Source organism: Typopeltis vanoorti, chromosome 18 (genome assembly GCF_054136105.1).
Source record: "Typopeltis vanoorti isolate ZY-2024b chromosome 18, IOZ_Tvanoo_1.0, whole genome shotgun sequence".
Taxonomy (NCBI): Eukaryota; Metazoa; Arthropoda; class Arachnida; order Uropygi; family Thelyphonidae; genus Typopeltis; species Typopeltis vanoorti.
In genome coordinates, this window is record NC_143566.1 from 29,021,458 (window position 1) to 29,041,367 (window position 19,910).

Here is a 19,910-nt window from a genome sequence, read left to right on the forward strand (position 1 = left end):
TCTAATCCTACCGGAAATTTGGAAAGCTTTAATTAGATCACTAAACATCAAAGAAATGAACTTTCACGCCAGTTACATTATGTCTCGCACAATACTAATTTTGTATGAATTAGAACTGTCAGTTAAAACCTAGTCTGTTACCTTCATGTAGCTTACCAATTGTATTCCCTGAAGATGCCGATAGCAAAAATCGGTGAAACATGTAGGACGATAAATTAAAACTCACTTGACTAACATTCAAAAAAAGTGTTATAGTTAGCAGTATCTTTTATTGAATGTGATTGTTCATTGAAATAAATCTCAATATCCTTAATTTTGTTCAGATACTTCTCAGCAGCAAAGTAAGTTACTATTTTTTCTATCATATTCATGAAACATTAGAAAATTCCTTTCTCTTAAGTTAAACATATAACTAAATATATCAATATTGGTATTCTGACAAGAACCCTAGAAATACCACTAACTGTCAGTTTGATTAACAGAATAGATGCATTAAGTACTGCAGAACATTTCTTGCTTTGACATATAGGAATATCATCAGTCATATAATTTCTGAATTGCAAATATTTAAATTAAAAATAACGAGAAATTATATTCTTGTTTAATCCTTGATCCAGTTGCAAGCAGACAGAAGTTGTGCATGAAGTTTCTTCATGACTAGGCTGCTTGTATGCCTCTATATACAAATAGCCTACTCGTGAAGAAACTTTACATGCAAACTATGTATGCATGGATAAAGGATAAAAAAGAATATAATTTATGGGCATTTTTAATTTAATTTATAACCAAGTGAAAAACATTTCTCCAAATGATTATTGTTACTCCCATATGTCAAGGTAAACTTCATTTTTATATTCTATTTTTATATTCTATTTATAACTATATATTATAACTATATATTATAACTAACCTCGTATCACAAAATACTGTCATCTTAAAACTTGGACTTATATTGTGAAAACAAGCTTTTTTTTTTTTTTTTCATTAAATGCTTGTGCCTCTTTCATTTAATTTGGAAAGTGATTTGTTTTACTTCACATAATTCTTCATATATCACTATACTTGTTGCGATTAGAATTTTTTCATTTTTAATGGAAATGAAAGCGGAGGAGGATGAGAAGTTAATTCACTGAGTTTGAAGGTGGCTGCTGTATGGATGTTGATTAGTAACTTTGTTTTATATGCAAAGAGGAAAATGGAGCAGCATCCAAAAAAAAAAAAAAAGTATGGAAAAGACCTACAATAGAAACAGAAAATTAATTTAATCAGAAAGTACTGGAGTGGATATGTGAGAAAGATGGATCATCTGTTGAATAGATTGCCTTCTACTGGATGGTATCAAAAATTTTTATGGAAGTCATTAATGCACTACACCAAACGTGAAAGCAATATAAAAAAAATTGACCAAATTTGAGGTTTCTGTAGTATTAGCAGTTGTTTAAGTGAGAGTGCCATTAGCAGAAGGATACCAAGTTTCTTGAAGTCTGAAGAAGCTAATGATACATTTGTATGAGGAAAAAATAGAGGATATAAGTCAGCCAAATAAGGGAAATTTGATTTTGCCTGCAGATTTGAGCAATATCAAAGGTCAAGGTAAGTGAATCTTTGTTATAAGAAATAAAACAGACTGTGTTTTGACACTAATTTACTTCCTCACCCCAGCTGAAGAATGACAAGGTTATTTTTTTTAAAGCATTCATTATGGAAAATAATGAAACCTGGAACATCTGAGTGCTGCATTAAGCTTTATCAAATGCAGAAGGGGTGGAATGAAGTGTATTGTCATCCACAAAACTATTGATAGGAGTTGAGATGTGGGAGAACATCATTAATTATGTATACAAGGAGGAGCATAGAAAATAAGTCCTGGAAAATAAGAAAATAAGTCCTCTTTTCAGATTTCTACACTGTAGAAATCTGAAAAGAGGACACTATTCATTATGAAATGCATACACTAACATTATAGACACCAGCTAAACTCTACCATGCACACAATTTGTGGGACATTGAGAAGCACTCCTGGCTGCCTATCTAACATTGCTCCATCAAACATACGGAGAAGACAAGCCTCGATTAAAGAATTTAATAAAGCAATGAGCAACCCACCCCTGCACCAGACTCTCGTAAATACACCTAGTCTTCGCCTAAAATCTAGAAAGCCTTTCTGGTCCATGGACGAACTCCCTTCAGCTGTCCTGCCATCAACACCTGACATGTGGAGAGGATACTGGTCCAACAAACGGCTTCCTGGTAGAAGAGCCCTGTGCTCTGCAACCTGGTTTTGCTCTTCCTAGGAAGATTTCGGAACAGGATCAGAACTAACCAGGGCAGATGTAGCTGCCTACTACATAAATGAGGCTGTTAGATCACCCTTATTGTGATTGTTCTCCCATGGCTCAGAAGTTTACTCATATTGTGAATGACTGCCCAAGCCTCCAATTTCACGGTGGTGGACTACAGGACATTCACAAGGTGACAGATGAGGCCTTGGATTGGTTTTCCAGACTGGACATTGACCTGTAGCTGTTCTGTATTCCTTTTGCCATAAGAATAAATAAATGAATAAATCATGATATGGTGAATGATTGGAGAGGAAACTGCTGATCTAGTTACAAAATGTGGAAGGTATACCACATATAGTAGCTTGGTGAATACATTTGCCACACTCAGTCAGATGCCCTAGAAATGTCAGAAGCATCCATACGAGTTTCTGTAAACATTTCCATTGACTGTATCTTGTGGTACGTACTCTTGGATAAGAAATCTGTGGGGTGAGAAGTGTAAAATCCATATTTTAATCACTAATTAATTGATCCTCCATATGGTGATGAAACTGACTATTTGATAGATTTGAGATGGTGACATTAGCCTGATAACTAATGTATATCTTCCTTTTCAGGATAAGCTTGAATATAAGGCATTCTATTTGGATAAAGCCAGACATATGAAATATTGTAAAGATGATATAACATGGGTTAACTTTTGGAGTAAAAATTTAGAGCACAGTTAGGAGGACTATGTTGTTAATCCAGAACACTTGTTACAATGACATTACAATAATGTTACAATGACAACATCACTCCATCTCTCACATCCAGATAGATGTAAGAATTGAGGTTGATGGTTTTATTCAAGTTGTGGGTCTATAGTTTAGGCTGAGTGTAAGCTGGAGTTTTTTTTTTTTTTTTTTTTATATTTCAGTCCACTTGAAATATGCTTTAAACATTATGATGCCAAAGGATATGAGACTGAGAATGGCTGAATGATGATCCCATAGAAAATGAAACCTGGATGTGTTCATGTTCTGAGTTACCAAAAAGAAAGCTAATTAAGAAAAGGCCTAGGATGTTGTCAGGAGAGTGAAGATTATCTGGTATTCTGTTATTCATGTTTAAATCATCCAGCTTGATCAATGGAATTAGAGAAGAAAGCTGATGCGAGTTGTGAACATTAAAGTCTGCAATGAAGATTAACATTATTTGGATTACAGAAAATGAAGCTGCATGGATTGGTTATCAAAGAGATTAGAGTAGTTATAATGTGGCAAAGAAATTTTGAGCCACAGAATATCAAATGGGATTATTCAGATTTCTTTTATATTTGTATTTTTTGTATTCCTTAACAAGTTAAGCACCTTGTCATTGCAAAGCAAATGAAACAGATTCAAAACAAGTTTGAAGATTCCAATTGCAATATTTTTTTTTTTTTTTCATTTACCAGTTTGCAATGAATAATAACTTAAAACTAGATTTTATTTGAATAAAATAAATTTATGGGTTTTACTGTACTCTAATAAGTGCCAAAAGGATAATGATAGACATACTATCACATATTTATGCATCAGAACAGTGAACATATTTGAAAAATGTTTTTATTAGGAATTATGAACAAGCAGCCTTGGTATGTAAAGAAATGAACGAGTTTTCAGTGGTGGTAAAGTTAATTGAAAGAGCAAGCCAGCTGTTTCGAGAACATGGTACACCAGATACAGCTGCTCTGTCATTAGAAAAAGGTGCCAAGTAAGTATATGTACACTATGTATATATATATATATATCTATATATAGATTTCTGTGTAAGTTTATATTGGGATTAGTTTAACTGAAGGTTGATATGGTCTTTGATGAAATCAGCAAAAAATAAAGAGAGAGAGAGAGAGAAATAATTATGAATCAAGCTAAATAGACTATTTTTATACTAAAAGAGCATACTTAAGTACTTCACATCATGTCTCATTATGATGTAGCAGGCTTTTTTCCTCCCAGTCTTTTTTTTTGCAAAACAGTCAAATGCTAGAACACAATTAGTTTACAGATATAATTATGTTGGCCTCATAACTTTGGTTGTTTTGGCTGTAAACCCAAACATCAACGATCTTTCATTAAGCTTCAATCACATGCTTAAACATCTCAGAATCATGTGTATTGGTATCCACCTTCTCAATGAAAAATAGCAGATAATTACTAGGAAGGAGGCATGCAGAATGAAGGAATTAATTGCTGCACTTTATAAATCACTCAAGAAAAGTAGAGTTCATGGGTATTTATACCCACTACAGGTATTATTATTATATGGGCATCTCCATGAAGCCCATAGACTCATTATAGGAGAATCATTAAGCAATATGTGTTTCGGATAATGCTAATTTGCATTATCTGAACAAATTTCATACCCTTGTTTTAAGGTGGTCAGCATTCATTATGAAGGATTTCTGGAAATAATAACACAAGTGTTAGAGTAATTACTTCTAATATCATTATATAACACCTCCAAAGAGTCCAAAGACTCATTGAGGGAGGGCACCTACTCTACAACCATCCATCTCCACCACTTAATCCAACAACTACGGTGAACTACCATTACTATCATTACCTGCACCAGTGGTTCTTAAACTTTTTACCCCTGAGTCCCACCTGACAAAAGAGAAAACACTGTTTGCCCCTCCCCCCCCCTTTTTTTTTTTGGTTTTATTTATCAAAATAGAAGTCATACTGAGTTTGACATTTTATTCAGTTTATTTTGTGTTTTCTACATACTATTTAAGTTTTTGACACAAAATAAAGTATCACAATATTAGACCTACAATAAAAATTAGTTTTAACACTTGCAATTGAAGTATCACTTGCAAAATATGTATTGAAATGAAACAATATTTAATTAACAAGTAGTAAATTTTTCTCTGTAAAAATAATCAAACATTTAAATGTCAAAGTCTAATGTGATGGATGGGCCTGCTTTTGAGAACAAAGTTTATCAAAACTTGGTGTAATATCAGAAATGGCCACTCTAAGTTCTTTGGCAATATTTAGTTTTGAACGATACTTTGACTTCATAGCTGCCAAAGCAGAAAAGCCTTTCTCGCATAAATAAGTGTTGCGAAAGGAATAAGGATCTTCAATGTTTTTTGGCTCAAAGTTGGGAATTCCTTGCCAATATGTATCCAGAACTCTGACAAAGACAATTCCTTAAATTTACTTTTCAGTGAAGTATCACTAGTGAGATCGATGAGTTGTTCTTACTCATTTACATTCAGAGATGATGACCCAGGTGCATTTTCGAATGGGTTTTTAATCCAATAGAATTCATCAAAATCATCACAAAAGTATTTTTTGAAATGAACTTTCAACATTATGAGATGATCAAGTAGGCAGCTTTTTATCACCATTGGAAGCACTGGATTATCAGTGTCTTGTACCATTGACACTAGAGTAGGGAACATATCTAGCGTGTCGCTTTCCAGGCATAAATTTCTCATTAATGCCTTAACTTTGTCATTCCAAGAAAGTACAGTTGCCTCATTCCCTTGAAGTGTTGAGAATATTCAGTTTTTCAAATATATCTGTGAGATATGCCATTTTCAATAAAAAAAATCCTTATTGCTGAAACTGTCTCCCAGTGAGTGGTTTTCCCCATTTAAAATACAAAGCACCTCATGTCTCAACTCAAACATTCTCTTTAATATCTTGCCTCTTGAAAACCATAGAGCATTGTTAAAAAACAACAAAGCAGTGTGTTCGGCACCCATTTCCTCACACAGCATTTTAAAAAGTCTAGACCAGAGGATTTGTCTTGATGACATTGACGGTTTTTATAATCATCTGCAGCACTTCATGAAGAGGTGGACTGAGTTCTTTAGCTGCCAGAGCCTCCCAATATATCCATAGTGCTTCGGGAGCAACAGCTTTAATTTTTGCTTGTAATCCAGCACGGACTCCAGATATTGAACGAGCTCCATCTGTACATATACCAGTGCACTTATCCCATAATATATCATTTACATTAAAGAAAGCATTAATCATGTCAAAAAGATTTTCAGCTGTTGTTGTTTTCAAGATAGACTCACAGAAGAGCAATTCCTCTTGTATATTACACTCATCAACAAAACGAATGTACGCAATCAAATGAGCATCTTTATTAATATCAGTCGCTTCATCCACTTGAAGTGCAAAGTAGTTGTTTTGCAACTTCTAAATTAACTGCTGATGTACATCATCAGAAATATCTGAAATTCTTCTACAAACTGTGTCATTAGAGAGGGGGATTTTTTTCACTTGTTGAGCAGAAGAGTCAACCAACATTGTTGATACCATGTCAGTCGCTGCTGGTAAAATCAGTGTTTCTGCAATTGTGTGTGGTTTCTTACATTTAGCAATTCTATGAGAAACCTGATAAGAGGCTAAAAGGGCCTTGGAAGTCACATTTGTAGTTTTAGCAAAGTTCTGTTGGGTGGACTTTAAGCCACTAAGCTTTCTAACAAAAAAATCTTTTGGTTTATTTGTAAACTCAGGATGTTTAGTTTTAAGATGTCTCTGTAATTTGTTAGGTTTCATACTATCTGCAGCTAAAATACTTAAACAGATTACACATTGCGGACGTTTTTCATCTTTGATTACAGTTTTCGTAAAGCCTAGTGATAAATAGTTCTCATCATACCTTCTTGTTTTCACACTCCGAGTAGCTTCTTTCCCACCACTAGTTGAAGGTATCTTCATTTCTATCACTATTCAGGAAACACTTGATGATCAGTTGTTCATAATCAAGTCAACTTTAAGAGGTAAACAAATCAGCACAATTGCACTGAAACTTTGAATACATAAGAACACAACCTCAAACAGGTATAACTGCTGATCACCATTGACTCTGGCAACAAACTGCCCCAATTAAGTTGCTGCTTTCAGCTGCACGTGTATAGTGCTGCCTGGAAGAGGATGCGGCTGCTGCCGAACTATCAACACTGCCTCTGGCACATGCATTTTATAAGTGCGAGTGAAGAAAATAATTATTAGTTATTTTGAAATTCATGATAATTAAAACCTGTATCATCAAAAGTTTTTCTTTCTGTATTTTTATTTGTTATTATTTTTAAAACTAATTTAGGGCAGTTTTAATTTTTATCTGTAGGAAAGTATGCCGTGCCTCTCCCCTTTCAAGCTACCCCCCCCCTGGGGTCGCGCCCCACAGTTTGAGAACCACTGACCTACACCAATGCCATCTACTTCCCACTAACACCACCACTAGTATTTTTTGTCTGTAAATTGCGTGTGTTCTCAAGGCCAATTTTTCTGTATGTGTGATAAAAACCAGAGTTTCCAGGCTGGAAAAACCCTGCTACTTACATATGAGGTTGGCTAACCGTCTTCAATTGATTTAAAAAAAAAAAAAAAAAAAAAAAAAAAAAAAAAAAAAAAAAAAACATGTAAAGATTCCTCATCATGACGAGAATTGAACTTAGGCCTTTTCCAATTGAAGGGTGCAATGTACCATCATTCTTCCAATTGCACTACAGAGGCGCTTATGAAAATAACACTCGACGTTTTGACCTCTGTATTGAGGTCATCATCAAGAGAGCATACACATGAGATTACACAAAAGCAAGATAAATCTAAATGTTTCATTAATTGTTTATCCTAGCCTGACCTCTGACGGAAAAAATAATAATAATAAAAATTGTAACATAAATTAATTAACAAAATAAAATAAATTTTTTATACATATAAATATAATAACATACAGATGATAAAAAAATATAAATAACTAAAAATGGAATTTTATAGTGGAACTACTCTTATATTAAGATTTTCTTGTGTTGGGGTTCTACCATCATGTACTGGATGACATTTTTATGGCTTTTAACTGTTTTCAATTTTTTATTTATTTTTTAAATTTAAAAAAAAAAAATTTTAAGTGCAGGTTTAGAGCAATTTTAACTGAACTGATTTTAAATCCTGAAATGGAGTAAACTCTATTTTACTCCATTTCAGGATTTAAAATTTCATACTTCAACTGTATGAGTATGTCGTCAGTTTGCTCTTATAATAGCACTAAACTCCCAAATGTAAATGTGATGAACTTGAGCTGATTGAAACTTTTGCTTGAATTTTACACAATTAGGAATTGTATTTGCTGACCTATTGAACTGTCATCATGATCCAGTGAACTGCTCACAGTTGGACATTACATGTGGTCAACTTGTGGAGGATCAGGAAACTTGTAAATGGGCATAAGTGCTAGCAGTTATTCATTCTAATTTTTAACTGTATTAAATAACACCATTAAAATAAAATATTAAGTTGCTAGTATTTCACTGGATTTCAAAGCAGCATCTTGATAATATAAACAACCTCATTGTCCTCACCAACACTTAGTGTGTTGGAAACAATTTAAATTGTAATGGATGAAAGAACTCCTATTTTGGTGCCTTTTAATATTGGATATAAACAGAAGTTTACAGCTGTTGGGTTGCAGTCGATCTTAAAAATGACTGTCTCCCAAAGTTTTGGTAAATTAATGCAGCCATACTTGTCGAGATTGGGGAAGTGCTTCATTGCTGTTGACTAAACTAGTCTTTCCAACTTATGTGTTGAACTCTAGTTTTTTATTTCTTCTGTCTAATCCTGTATGGAGAAATATCAAGGCATGGTCTGCAAGCTTTGACTTGCCATAGGAATATGAAAATTATGACTGTATTTTATGTAAGTTTTCTGTGTATGTGTGTGTGTGTGAGAGAGAAAGAAAGAAAGACAATAGTCACAGACATAATTTCGGTAACGATTGTTTTTGAATGCTATTTTTCAGGATGGTAGAAAGCAAATATCCAGAAATTGCTGCAGACCTGTTTGCCCAAGCAGCTGAAGTAGTAATGGTAATTTCCCCTTTTTTTAGTTTTTATTCATTAGTTGAATTGTTTAATTTCATCATTTTAAATTAAATGATGGCATTTCAAGTTGATGTTTTTTATTACAAATACAGTGGTGTATTGAATTATTCTCGAAATGATTAATGGTTTAAATTATCATAATTCTGATATTCAGATTGCTGATTATAAATCAAAACTAAAACATCATGACAAATTTTAATAATAATTCTGAATGTTAGATGAAATTTGAACCCCTGCTAATCACAGAATGCCATCACTACAGAGTTGTGTGCATGAATGAATCTATACAGTTATTTAATCATTCAAATTGTTTATAATCCATTTCCTAGGTAGTTCACCAGAATTTAATTATTGAAATTGAAGTGAAGATAAATTTATAAAATCTGATCGTCTATCTAATAGTGAAATTTGTCAGCGCTAGAATATTGTTGCTATAACAGCTACTTGTTACAGGCGATTTTCCATTCCCTAGTAAGTAAAGGAATTAAAAATTGGTCAAATTCATTTCTGTATTACTGAATTTGATTAATTCAGTAATACAGAAATGAACAGACAAGAAAACTTTTGTCCCCTCTTTTTTAGTTGATTGTCAAGAATATATTCCTCTTAGGGCAGCAATTATCAGGAATGCCTTTATTTAAAATTTGTGTGGTAGAGCTCAAAGCAATATGCTGCTCATGTTGTAATAACATTACCAAAAGTTACATCCCTTCTTAGAAATGACTTTGCCTGAATGATTCCACTTGATGAATTCACAATTCATCTATCCATGTAATATGATGCATGTTGTTTGCAACCGTATTCCACTACCACTATTCAATACTAAACTTTAAAGAACAGAAAAAACACTTTTAGCACAACAATCAGATTTTATTAAAGAAACAATGAAGTCAAAAGTGACTACAGTTAGATCCTTGAAAGTATGTCATGTTCTTGTTAAAAATAAGAAACTGTTTAGATAAGACAGTTTAAAAAAAAAAAACATTTTTGAAGCAGTTGAGTCCTTGTTTTGCAACTTCAAAAATATGTCAGAAATACTTTTTGCCATCAATGACATGCAGTAATCTTGCAGTATAGTGGATGAAATAGCTTCTAATTTAAGTGAGCAATTATTGCAAGGCATCAATGATTGTTAGCCATTTTTAATTCATTTGGGTGAATTTGCTGACATAATTGATGCATTCCAAATGATCCTTTTTATTAGAATGGCTTTGGAAGACTTTTCTCTTATGGAAGAATTACTTACAATAATTCCTCAAAGATAGAATGAGAGATTGAAGATTTATTTGGCAGTTTTAATAAACTTTATTGAGATAATTCAGTTACTTATTTACAAGCTCATGTCAAGCTGTCACTATGACAGCTTGTTGCAATGGTTTTGTTATACTGCATAAGAGTGATTAGGATTTTTCCTGAATTTTTATGTGTATTATTGATACATTGTTTTTGTGTTCAAGTATTAAACATGAAAGAAATTATGGATAATAGCTTTTAAGATTGCAAATTCAATTTGAGCAAAAAAGTCTGCAAAGGCAGTTTTTTAGGTTGCAAGTAGAAGAAAATAATAATGAAGGGAATTTTGAATTGCTTATGCATACTGATGTTAGGTGGTTAAGTCGAGGCCAGTTTCTGCTGTGATTTAGAGATTTAACTTGTGATATTAAGCAACTTCATGTAATTATGACCTTTGCCTCAAAGGGCAATGATTATAAGCAATTTTGGAAGATGATACTTGGTTATTAGATTTAACATTTTTGACAGATGTTATGGCCAAACTAAATGAATTAAATTTGGAACTACAAATTCAGGATAAAACGATTATTCATATGACAAGTTTGTAAACACTTTAAGAAGAAATTACATCTGTTCATGTCCAAACTTGAATGTAATAACTTGTCTTCTTTTCCAAACATGATGATACAACTTTTTTATGTTCGCCTTAACATCTGTCAAAAACATTAAATGTAATAACCAAGTATCATCTTCCAAAATTGCTTATAATCATTACTAATAATCAAGTTCTACTAATGCCAATTTTGACAGACTTAAGTACATCAGTAAATTAGGAATCTTATTGCATATTTGATAATTGTTTCCAAAATTTTAAAAAACTTGATAGAATAGTTTCATTTATGAGTTTTCCATTTGATTCTAACATAAAGGTTGAAACATCTGTGGAAAATCTTTTAACTATAGTTCATATATAGCAGTGTATATATATATATATATATATATATATATATATAGCAAAAATAATAACCTTATGAAATTATGTTTTTGTCAAAGCAAGGGCATTGGAAGATAATTTTTGGAAATATTTGCAAAGTGACAAAGTATCCCAATTTAAGAAAATGTGCAGAAAATCTGTATGCCTGCTGTTTTTCAATGTGTTTGTGTGAAGCAGCATTTTTGCAAATGAATATAATTAAGATAAAGTATACTGAACTTTGACAGACAAACAGCTGAACTCATATTTATGAAATACTCTGAGTAATTATAGATAAAATTACAAAAAGAAAGAAAAAGGAGAAAGAAGAAACTTGTTAACAGTGGATTTAAAAACCTGTAGATTATACTTTTGGGATGGGGGGGGGGATACATAAGAAGTGAGGCTGTTCCAAAGAACACTGATGGAAGTAGTGAATGAAGAGGAAAAATTACTCTTGGTTTGGAATTGAACAGTGAACAAGGGTTGAATAGTTGCTACATGTGTTGACAGATTTAGACGAGTGTAGGGGAATTGTTGATGCCAATTCTAATGAAAGTGAACATGACGGAAATATCTAAAATGTCCAAGGATCAACAACTGAACATCTTTTTGAAAGAGTTTGCAATGAATTGATGAAAGAAGTGATTAATCAACTTAATTTTGTACTCTTCAATACTGAATTGCAGGGCCACATCTGATCAATTGTCTTAAGAGATATCACAATAAATCACAAATTTCTACAGACTCTTCTATAATTTTTGTCCAGAAATGAGTAATAACACTGAATTAACAGTTGAAATTAATTATTTTGAATATTAAATAAAACAAAACGTTCTTTCTTTACAAAGCACATATAAGCTAAAAGCAAAAATTCATTGCCTGGTAAAGTTGACTCGTCCAGTTGTAATGCAAACTATGTTGTCCTTAATATGCAGCATAATGTTTCTTCAACATTAGCAGCCATTTCATCTACTCGCCTTTGCACAGAATTGTTGCTGAGAGGAATCATCTTAATTATGTCCTATGGTGACTTATGTAAAACAGTACTCAGAACCTCACTAACAGCCTGCAGGATGAGTTCCTCACCAATCATATGTGGTTTTCCAGACTTTGCAATCAACAATGAAATGTTGTACGATGCACGCAAACCATTGGTGTTTTGTTGTGAAGCATTTCAAAACATGCTTGAAATTGTTGGTCGCTTTTGAAATTTGTCTCAGAGAGATTGAAAGAAAGTTAAATTCTTATTTACTTTATCAGGATGTACCTTCTTCGAATGTTCACTTATTCTCCATGGCCTCATTAGAGAAGACCCTTTCACATAACAGGCACATTGGCAGCTGCTGGTTTGTTGGTGCTGGTATGCATCCATATTTTAGGTATTCAATGCTATATTGCCTACATTTCTTCTTTGATGTATCTGCATCTGCCATTTCTATTCTGAAACATGCAGAAATAAGCATACATACATATTTGAAAGCAATTTTTGTAAATAATAATCTTTATCTTTATATCCTCACAATAAAACATAACCTATAATTTGCCAAGTTGTGACACAACACTTACATAGCTAAAAGCTTCACATTTTTGTTTAGTAAACAAGAATATGGGAAAATACATTATAACACATTCAATACTATTAATGTAAAAATGGACCACTTCAGAAATTACCAACAAAAAACTCGAAAAATGTCTTGGAAACAACAACAATAATAATAATAAACAGCAGCAATTAATTATTGCACATTTTAGCATTTTGCAGCACCCCTTCAGCCACCCCCACTGCTCCCTTGCCTCTTAGCCCCCCCCCAGGTAATCCCACTGCCCACTTTGGGAAGCCCTACTCTAGATGTACTCACTACTTCAACAGGTTTTACTGTTGAAGTTGAATTTTTCTCTCATAAAGCAATTGCTTTATGAGAGAAATAATGAAGAATTTCATCAAGAAATATCCTATAATATCCTTTTAGAAATTTATAGGCATCTGTCATACAGTCTCCTCTTTCTTCTGTTTACCAGTGTTCACAGACCATACAAATAAGTCTTTGTAACTCTTATTTTGCACCCTTGCCACAGCTTTTTCATCCTCTCGAACCCAGGAGACTAAGACTTCTCCCAGTAATCTGGGTTTAGTCATATCAAGGCTTTGTGAAGATCCAAAATAACTTCTTTATTCTTACATGCCTAAGTTCTTTTCAGCATTACAATTACTCTGAGTTGTCTTTGTGGTGTTTGCTATATGACCTTTGAACTTCAAAGTCCTGTCCACCATAACCTAATTCCAAGAATTCCCTAGTCTTACAAGTTTCTGCAAGCATAATTTCACCAGTGTGATATACTACTGAAAATCTCATCATGCCAAAGTGCATAACTTTACACTTACTAATATTTGAATTGCTAGTCATTTACTCACAGTTCCAACCTGTTAAAGTCATTCTAAGTGCTGAATATCTGTAGCAACCCTGATTGCTCTGGTTATCTTTGCATCACAGCACACAGGTGAACATATCTCCTGTTAGGTCCGTCCAGTATTATTAATGTTTTGATTGAACAATGATAAAAGGACTGATCCCTGAGGTACCTTAAATCTGACAGATTCATATTCTCCATATATCACTTTCTGATACTACCTATCAGCCACCAAACTTATTCAAGTCAATAGTTTAGATTCTAATCCCATATTCTGCAGTTTATGCAGCAGCCTTTCATTTGGATCAAATGCCTTAACAAAGTAGTCTAACAGTTTCAACTCAGCCGTAACATTATTATAAAATATAAGCAGATTGCTAAAACATGACCTCCCTTCAGTAAACCCATGCTACTCTTTGCAAAGTGTAGCTTGTCTGTCAATCCATTTCTATATGAAAGTTATTACAAATTTGGCTAAAATCTTCACCACTACTGCAGAGATATCGATAGGTCAATAGTTAGAAGACACATTGGTTTTTTTTTTTTTTTTGCACCACCCTTGTACAACAGAACTATCCTATGTTTTTTCCATTTTTATGTGATCCTTCTTGAGCTGAAACTCAAATTATACAAACATGTCAAGGTTTCTTTGATTCTTTCTTTTACTTTTTAGCAATAAAATTCTTTTAGGTTCCTTTAGCTTGCACAGCCAGTTTCTTTTCATACTTTGACTTATCTTTCCATATAGTATTCATGAGTTTATATATTAACTCCTCTCACTCTTATTATCACAATATTCTTTCCCAATCATCTTCTTATGGATTGTTTGTTTAATAAGGTTGCACATTCATTTCAATCTCATCTTATTTGTTTTTCAAACTCCAGGGGCACATTCAGATATTGCATCACTTAAGCATCCTTTCAAAGCTTCCCATGCACTCTGATATTCTTCCTATTTGGTAACTGTTATTACTAATAGCGACCAAACATAGTATTCTTCTGAGTTTCCCATAATTTCCAGCTTTGTAGTTCAGCATGCAACCTTACATAGCTAAAATGATGTGAAGCTTGGTAGGGTTATTAGTAATAGTTCTTTAGTAAGCTGAAAAGGTTGGTAAATGACTGGGCTGTAAGTTTAATGCAATGAAATATTATGATTTTGAAATTTGGGATCCCCCAGATGGGCTGCTTCATAATCATTTGATTATGAAGCAGTCCACTGGAAGAAGTGGAGAAAGCAAGGGATCTTGGAGTGAAAATAGAAATTTGAAGTTCAAAGGACATATTGCAAAGGTTCGGAAGACATCTCAGATAATTGCTGCAATATTTGAGGAAGACATTGGCCACGGGTGATAAAAGGTGGTGGTTCCATTGTATAAAGCTTCATCAGACAACATCTGGATTTCTGTGCTCAGATCTGGTCCCCACTATTTAAAGGGGGATCAAGTAACCATGGAGAGGGTACAGAGACAGATAATAAAAATGATAGAAGGACTGGACAGTGTTGATTATGAGGATAGAATGAGGGCATGCAGACTGCAGTTTGGTGGACAGAAGACAAAGAGGGGGGGGGGATATGATTGAAACATTTAAATTGTTGAAGGGTTATTATTGGATTAACACTGGGGAGATTTTTCATATGATAGAACAAGAATGAACAAGGACTAGAGGCCATCCCTGGAAGTAGCAAAAGGAAGTAGTGAGTAAAAGGATAAGAAATAAGTTTTTTGCACGGAGAGTGGTAGGAGCATGGAATGCATTTCCTGAGAGGATGGTGAAAGTGCAAACAGTGAATAAGTAAGGAGTGCCATGTGGGCCATGTTAATGAGTTTAAGGAGTGCCATACTTCATATTGGCTAGTGTTGACCTCCCACAATGAGTCTTGACTATGGAGGTCAAGAAAATAATAAATAATAATAATGGACTCAAAATGAAATTAAGAAATATATATTTAATAAAAAAATCTATATACAAGGTAAATATTTAAAATTAATAACTATGAAAGTAATTGAATCCAAGGCCTTTTAAATAAAACTCAAATTTTGATACCTGTTATCTTTAGAGGATAATAATTCATGCACGGACTCATTCTGTTATTGGATTGTTTTACATTTCACAACAAATGTGTTAGGAAAATTAGATAAAAGATTAAAACTAATGATAAGCATCTGCTGAATTTATGTTCAGAACATGGACTAGTTATTAATAACACAATGTTACAAAAAATATGTACACAAATTCACATGAAGATGAGACATAATGAATTTAAAAAAAAACTCACTTTATTATTGTTGATAGCAATATCATCATCACCCCGATTCAGGACAAAGAGTATATAGAGAATTTGAAATAGGAACTGATCACCATTTAGTTTTGAACAGAATAAAATTGAATATCATATTTGAAAGACAAGTGTATAAGAAAGTATAAAACCAAATCAAATTGGAGCAGCTTTCAGAGGTGAACTGTAGACTCAAATACACAGATATTATTTAAATAAAAAAAAAAAAATGAAAGTTTAAAAACAAGAACCAAATCTTGATTCAGCCAGAGAGGTATGTTGCGAGGTTGTCTGCAAGGATAGAAAAATCAGAATGTCATGGTGAACTAAGAAATTTAAAGAGGCAGTCAAGGAAAATAAAAGCATATTAAAAATTCCTGGCAGGTAAGTCTGCTTATTCTCTTAGAGAATACAAAGAAAATGTAAGAAAGTGATGAACGGTTAAAACCTGCTAAACAAGTCATGGAAAGATTGGTAAGAACATAGAAAGTAAATATTAGAAAGATGGCAAAATATTTTGGAGGCTATTGAAAAAGGTTAAAAATGGAAAGTCATGTTGTACCAGCAAAAGCAAGTGTTCTCTGCCAGGTTGGCAGGAAAACGACCCAGAGGAAGACCAAGATATAGGTGGCTTGATACGGTACAAAGTGCCTTAGACGATAGAAATATAAGATCTAATAATGTTGGAGTCTTGACATGTAACAGACTGATTTGGAGGAAAATTGTAGATAGGGAGTTAGTAATGATGTAAATTTTTCATGTAGTACTGTCGTATCCTGCCATCATTTAATTTCCATTAAGGAAAATTTTACTTTTGTCCAGCTACTTACTGAAATAGCAGAAAATGGGCGTAGTCTGTTGTGTAAAAATTCCAAACTTTCCATATTAATTTCTTGAAAAGATGTTATGAAAGAAATAAATTAAAAAAAAAAAGTTCATAAAATCTTGCATTCAGTTCAGTGTTTAAAAATTTCAGACAATCTTTAATTTTATTTTTAATATTTTTTCAAACTTTTGTTCATCATCATCATCATCATCAAATTCCTGCCATGTACCCTCAAGGGGTGTACAGGATATGACAGTACTACATGAAAAAATTACATCATTACTAACTTCCTATCTACAATTTTCCTCCAAATCAGTCTGTTACTTGTCAAGACTCCAACATTATCAGATCTTATATTTCTATCGTCTAAGGCACTTTGTACCGTATCAATCCACCTATATCTTGGTCTACCTCTGGGTCGTTTTCCTGCCAACCTGGCAGAGAACACTTGTTTTGCTAATCTTTCCTCTCCCATTCTATTTAAGTGACCATACCATCTGAGATTAGCTCTGCTAACGCATTCCTGGATGCTGACAATGTCAAGTTCTTTCCTAATATCCTCATTTTTAATATGATATTGCCATTGATGCCATCTGTTCACGCCTCTAATCTTTCTCAGGACTCTCATATCTGCGGTCTCTAGTCTTTGGTCAAGTGTTTTACTTCTAACCCAGCTCTCAGATCCATAAGTTAAAATTGGTTTGAACACAGTCTTGTATACAGCTAATTTAGTGTTCCGACTAATTTCTTTCTTATTCCATATGAATTTATTCAATTGACTTCCCACGATACCAGCTTTGCTGATTCTGTTGTCTATTTCTATATTTAGTTTACCATCTTCAGTAAAAATTGTGCCTAAGTAGCTGAAATGTTTTACTTGTTCCACAGGTTCTCCATTCACAACACAGTTGACATTTTCAATGATTCTGCCTATTTTCATTGTCTTTGTCTTTTTATTGCTGACCTTCATACCATATCTATTACAACAGCTATTCAATTTAGTCAGAGAATCTTGCAGACTTGTAGCGGATTTATTTAGAAGTATAACATCATCCGCATAAAGCAAAGAGCTGACATTAACATCTCCAATTTTGATATCAGGTTTAATACCACATTCCTTCATAATGTGATCCATATAGATAATGAATAACAGAGGGGATAATGTACATCCTTGTCTCACACCAGATTTAACATTAAACCATCTTCCTGTACTTCCTTCAATTCTAACTGCTGACTCACAACTCAAATAAAGACTAAGTATTGCTTGATATAATGCCCCATTGACACCATATAACTGCAGCGTATTGAATAGATTCTCTCTTGGCACCTTGTCATATGCCTTTTCCAAATCGACAAAACTTAAATACAGATCTATGTTATATTCCCATGCTTTCTCGACTATTTGTCGCAAAGTGAAGATCTGATCCTGACAGCCTCTATTTGGCCTGAATCCAGCTTGTTCTTCACCAAGCTTTTCTTCCACAATTCTTCTCAACCGTTTCTCAAGTATACTTGCATAGATCTTGCCAGGAACACTCAGTAGGGAAATACCTCTGTAATTCTCACATTCAGTTTTATTTCCCTTTTTATATATGGGTACTATGAGAGCTCTACTCCAATCATCGGGAATTCGTCCCTCTGTCCAGGCTTTCTGAACTATGCAGTGCAACCACTGTAAGACTCTTATACCACCATACTTCAGCATTTCTGGTCGAATATCATCTACTCCTGCTGCCTTTCCACATTTCAAGCCTTTGATGGCTTTTTCTACTTCAAGTATAGATATGTATTCCTGATTGCATGCCTGGTCAGTGTTTTTTATCACTGTGCTGTCATCACTGCTTGTTTCATTTAGCAGTTTTTCAAAGTAATTACTCCATACTTCAAGGATATCTTTTTCTCCTGTTTTCATTTCACCTTTATCATCTCTAATTCCTTTTACAGTACTCTTTCCTCCATTCCTAAGCTTCTTCAACAACCTCCAGAATATTTTGCCACCTTCTTGATATTTATTTTCTATATTCTTGCCAAAGTCCTCCCAGGACTTTTGTTTAGCTAGTTTTACACACTGTTTAGCTTTCTTACATTTGTCTCTGTATTCTGTAAGAGTAAAAGCTGACTTATTTGCCAGGAACTTTTGATATGCTTTCTTCTTTTCCTTCACTGCCTCTTTAACTTCCTGTGTCCACCAGGGAGTTCTGATTTTTTTTATCTTTGCACACAACCTCACCACATGCCTCTCTGGCAGAATCAATCAATGTTTCCTTCAGAGTTTGCCACTGAATCTCCAAGGTTTGATTCCTGTTCTCAAACTCTTTCATTTTCTTTTCAATAATATTTCTGTATTTTAGTCTACAGTTTACATCTGAGAGCTGCTCAACTTTTATTCGCTTTAAAACTTTCTTACATGTTATTCTTTTCAATATGAAATTCAATTTTATTCTGCTCAAGACTAAATAGTGATCACTTCCAATTTCAAATCCTCTGTACACTCTGGTGTCCTGCACCAGGGAGAAAACATCACTATCAACAATAACATAGTCAATGAGACTTTTCTTATTCCTAGCCTCTTCTCTCCATGTGAATTTGTGCACATTTTTATGTTGGAACATGGTGTTAGTAATAACCAGTCCATGTCCTGAGCAGAAATCCAACAGATATTTGCCATTATTATTAGCTTTGCTCTTTTCTCCAAATTTTCCCAAAATATTTTTGTATGTCTCACAATCATTTCCTACTCTACTATTTAGATCCCCAACAAGGACCAACTTTTCCTTTTTCATTGTGTCAGTTGCTTTTTCTAAAGCCTCAAAAAATTCCTCCACTTCTACCTTAGTAGAACCTTCTGTGGGACCATAGGCACAAATAAGTCTCATTGTCCAGTTCCCCATTCTCATATTTGCCCACATTACTCTACTTGAGACTGACTGCCATTCAAGAAGATTAGCCTCATATTTTGTGTTGAATACTATGGCTACTCCTTCTTTTCCTTGATTGTTATTGCCTGAATATAACATTTTGTATTTATT

The 19,910-nt window shown here is 33.5% G+C and overlaps 1 protein-coding gene across 1 annotated transcript in view; it reads left to right on the forward strand.

Moving 5' to 3' along the window:
* LOC150096575 (gamma-soluble NSF attachment protein-like) overlaps positions 1-19,910 on the forward strand; it is a 130,381-nt gene that overhangs the window by 60,930 nt on the left and 49,541 nt on the right. The window contains exons 4-6 of the mRNA XM_090407841.1: positions 324-341; positions 3,879-4,019; positions 9,075-9,141. Of these exons, the coding sequence (XP_090263967.1) occupies positions 324-341; positions 3,879-4,019; positions 9,075-9,141 (226 nt within the window). The remainder of the gene's footprint in view (positions 1-323; positions 342-3,878; positions 4,020-9,074; positions 9,142-19,910) is intronic.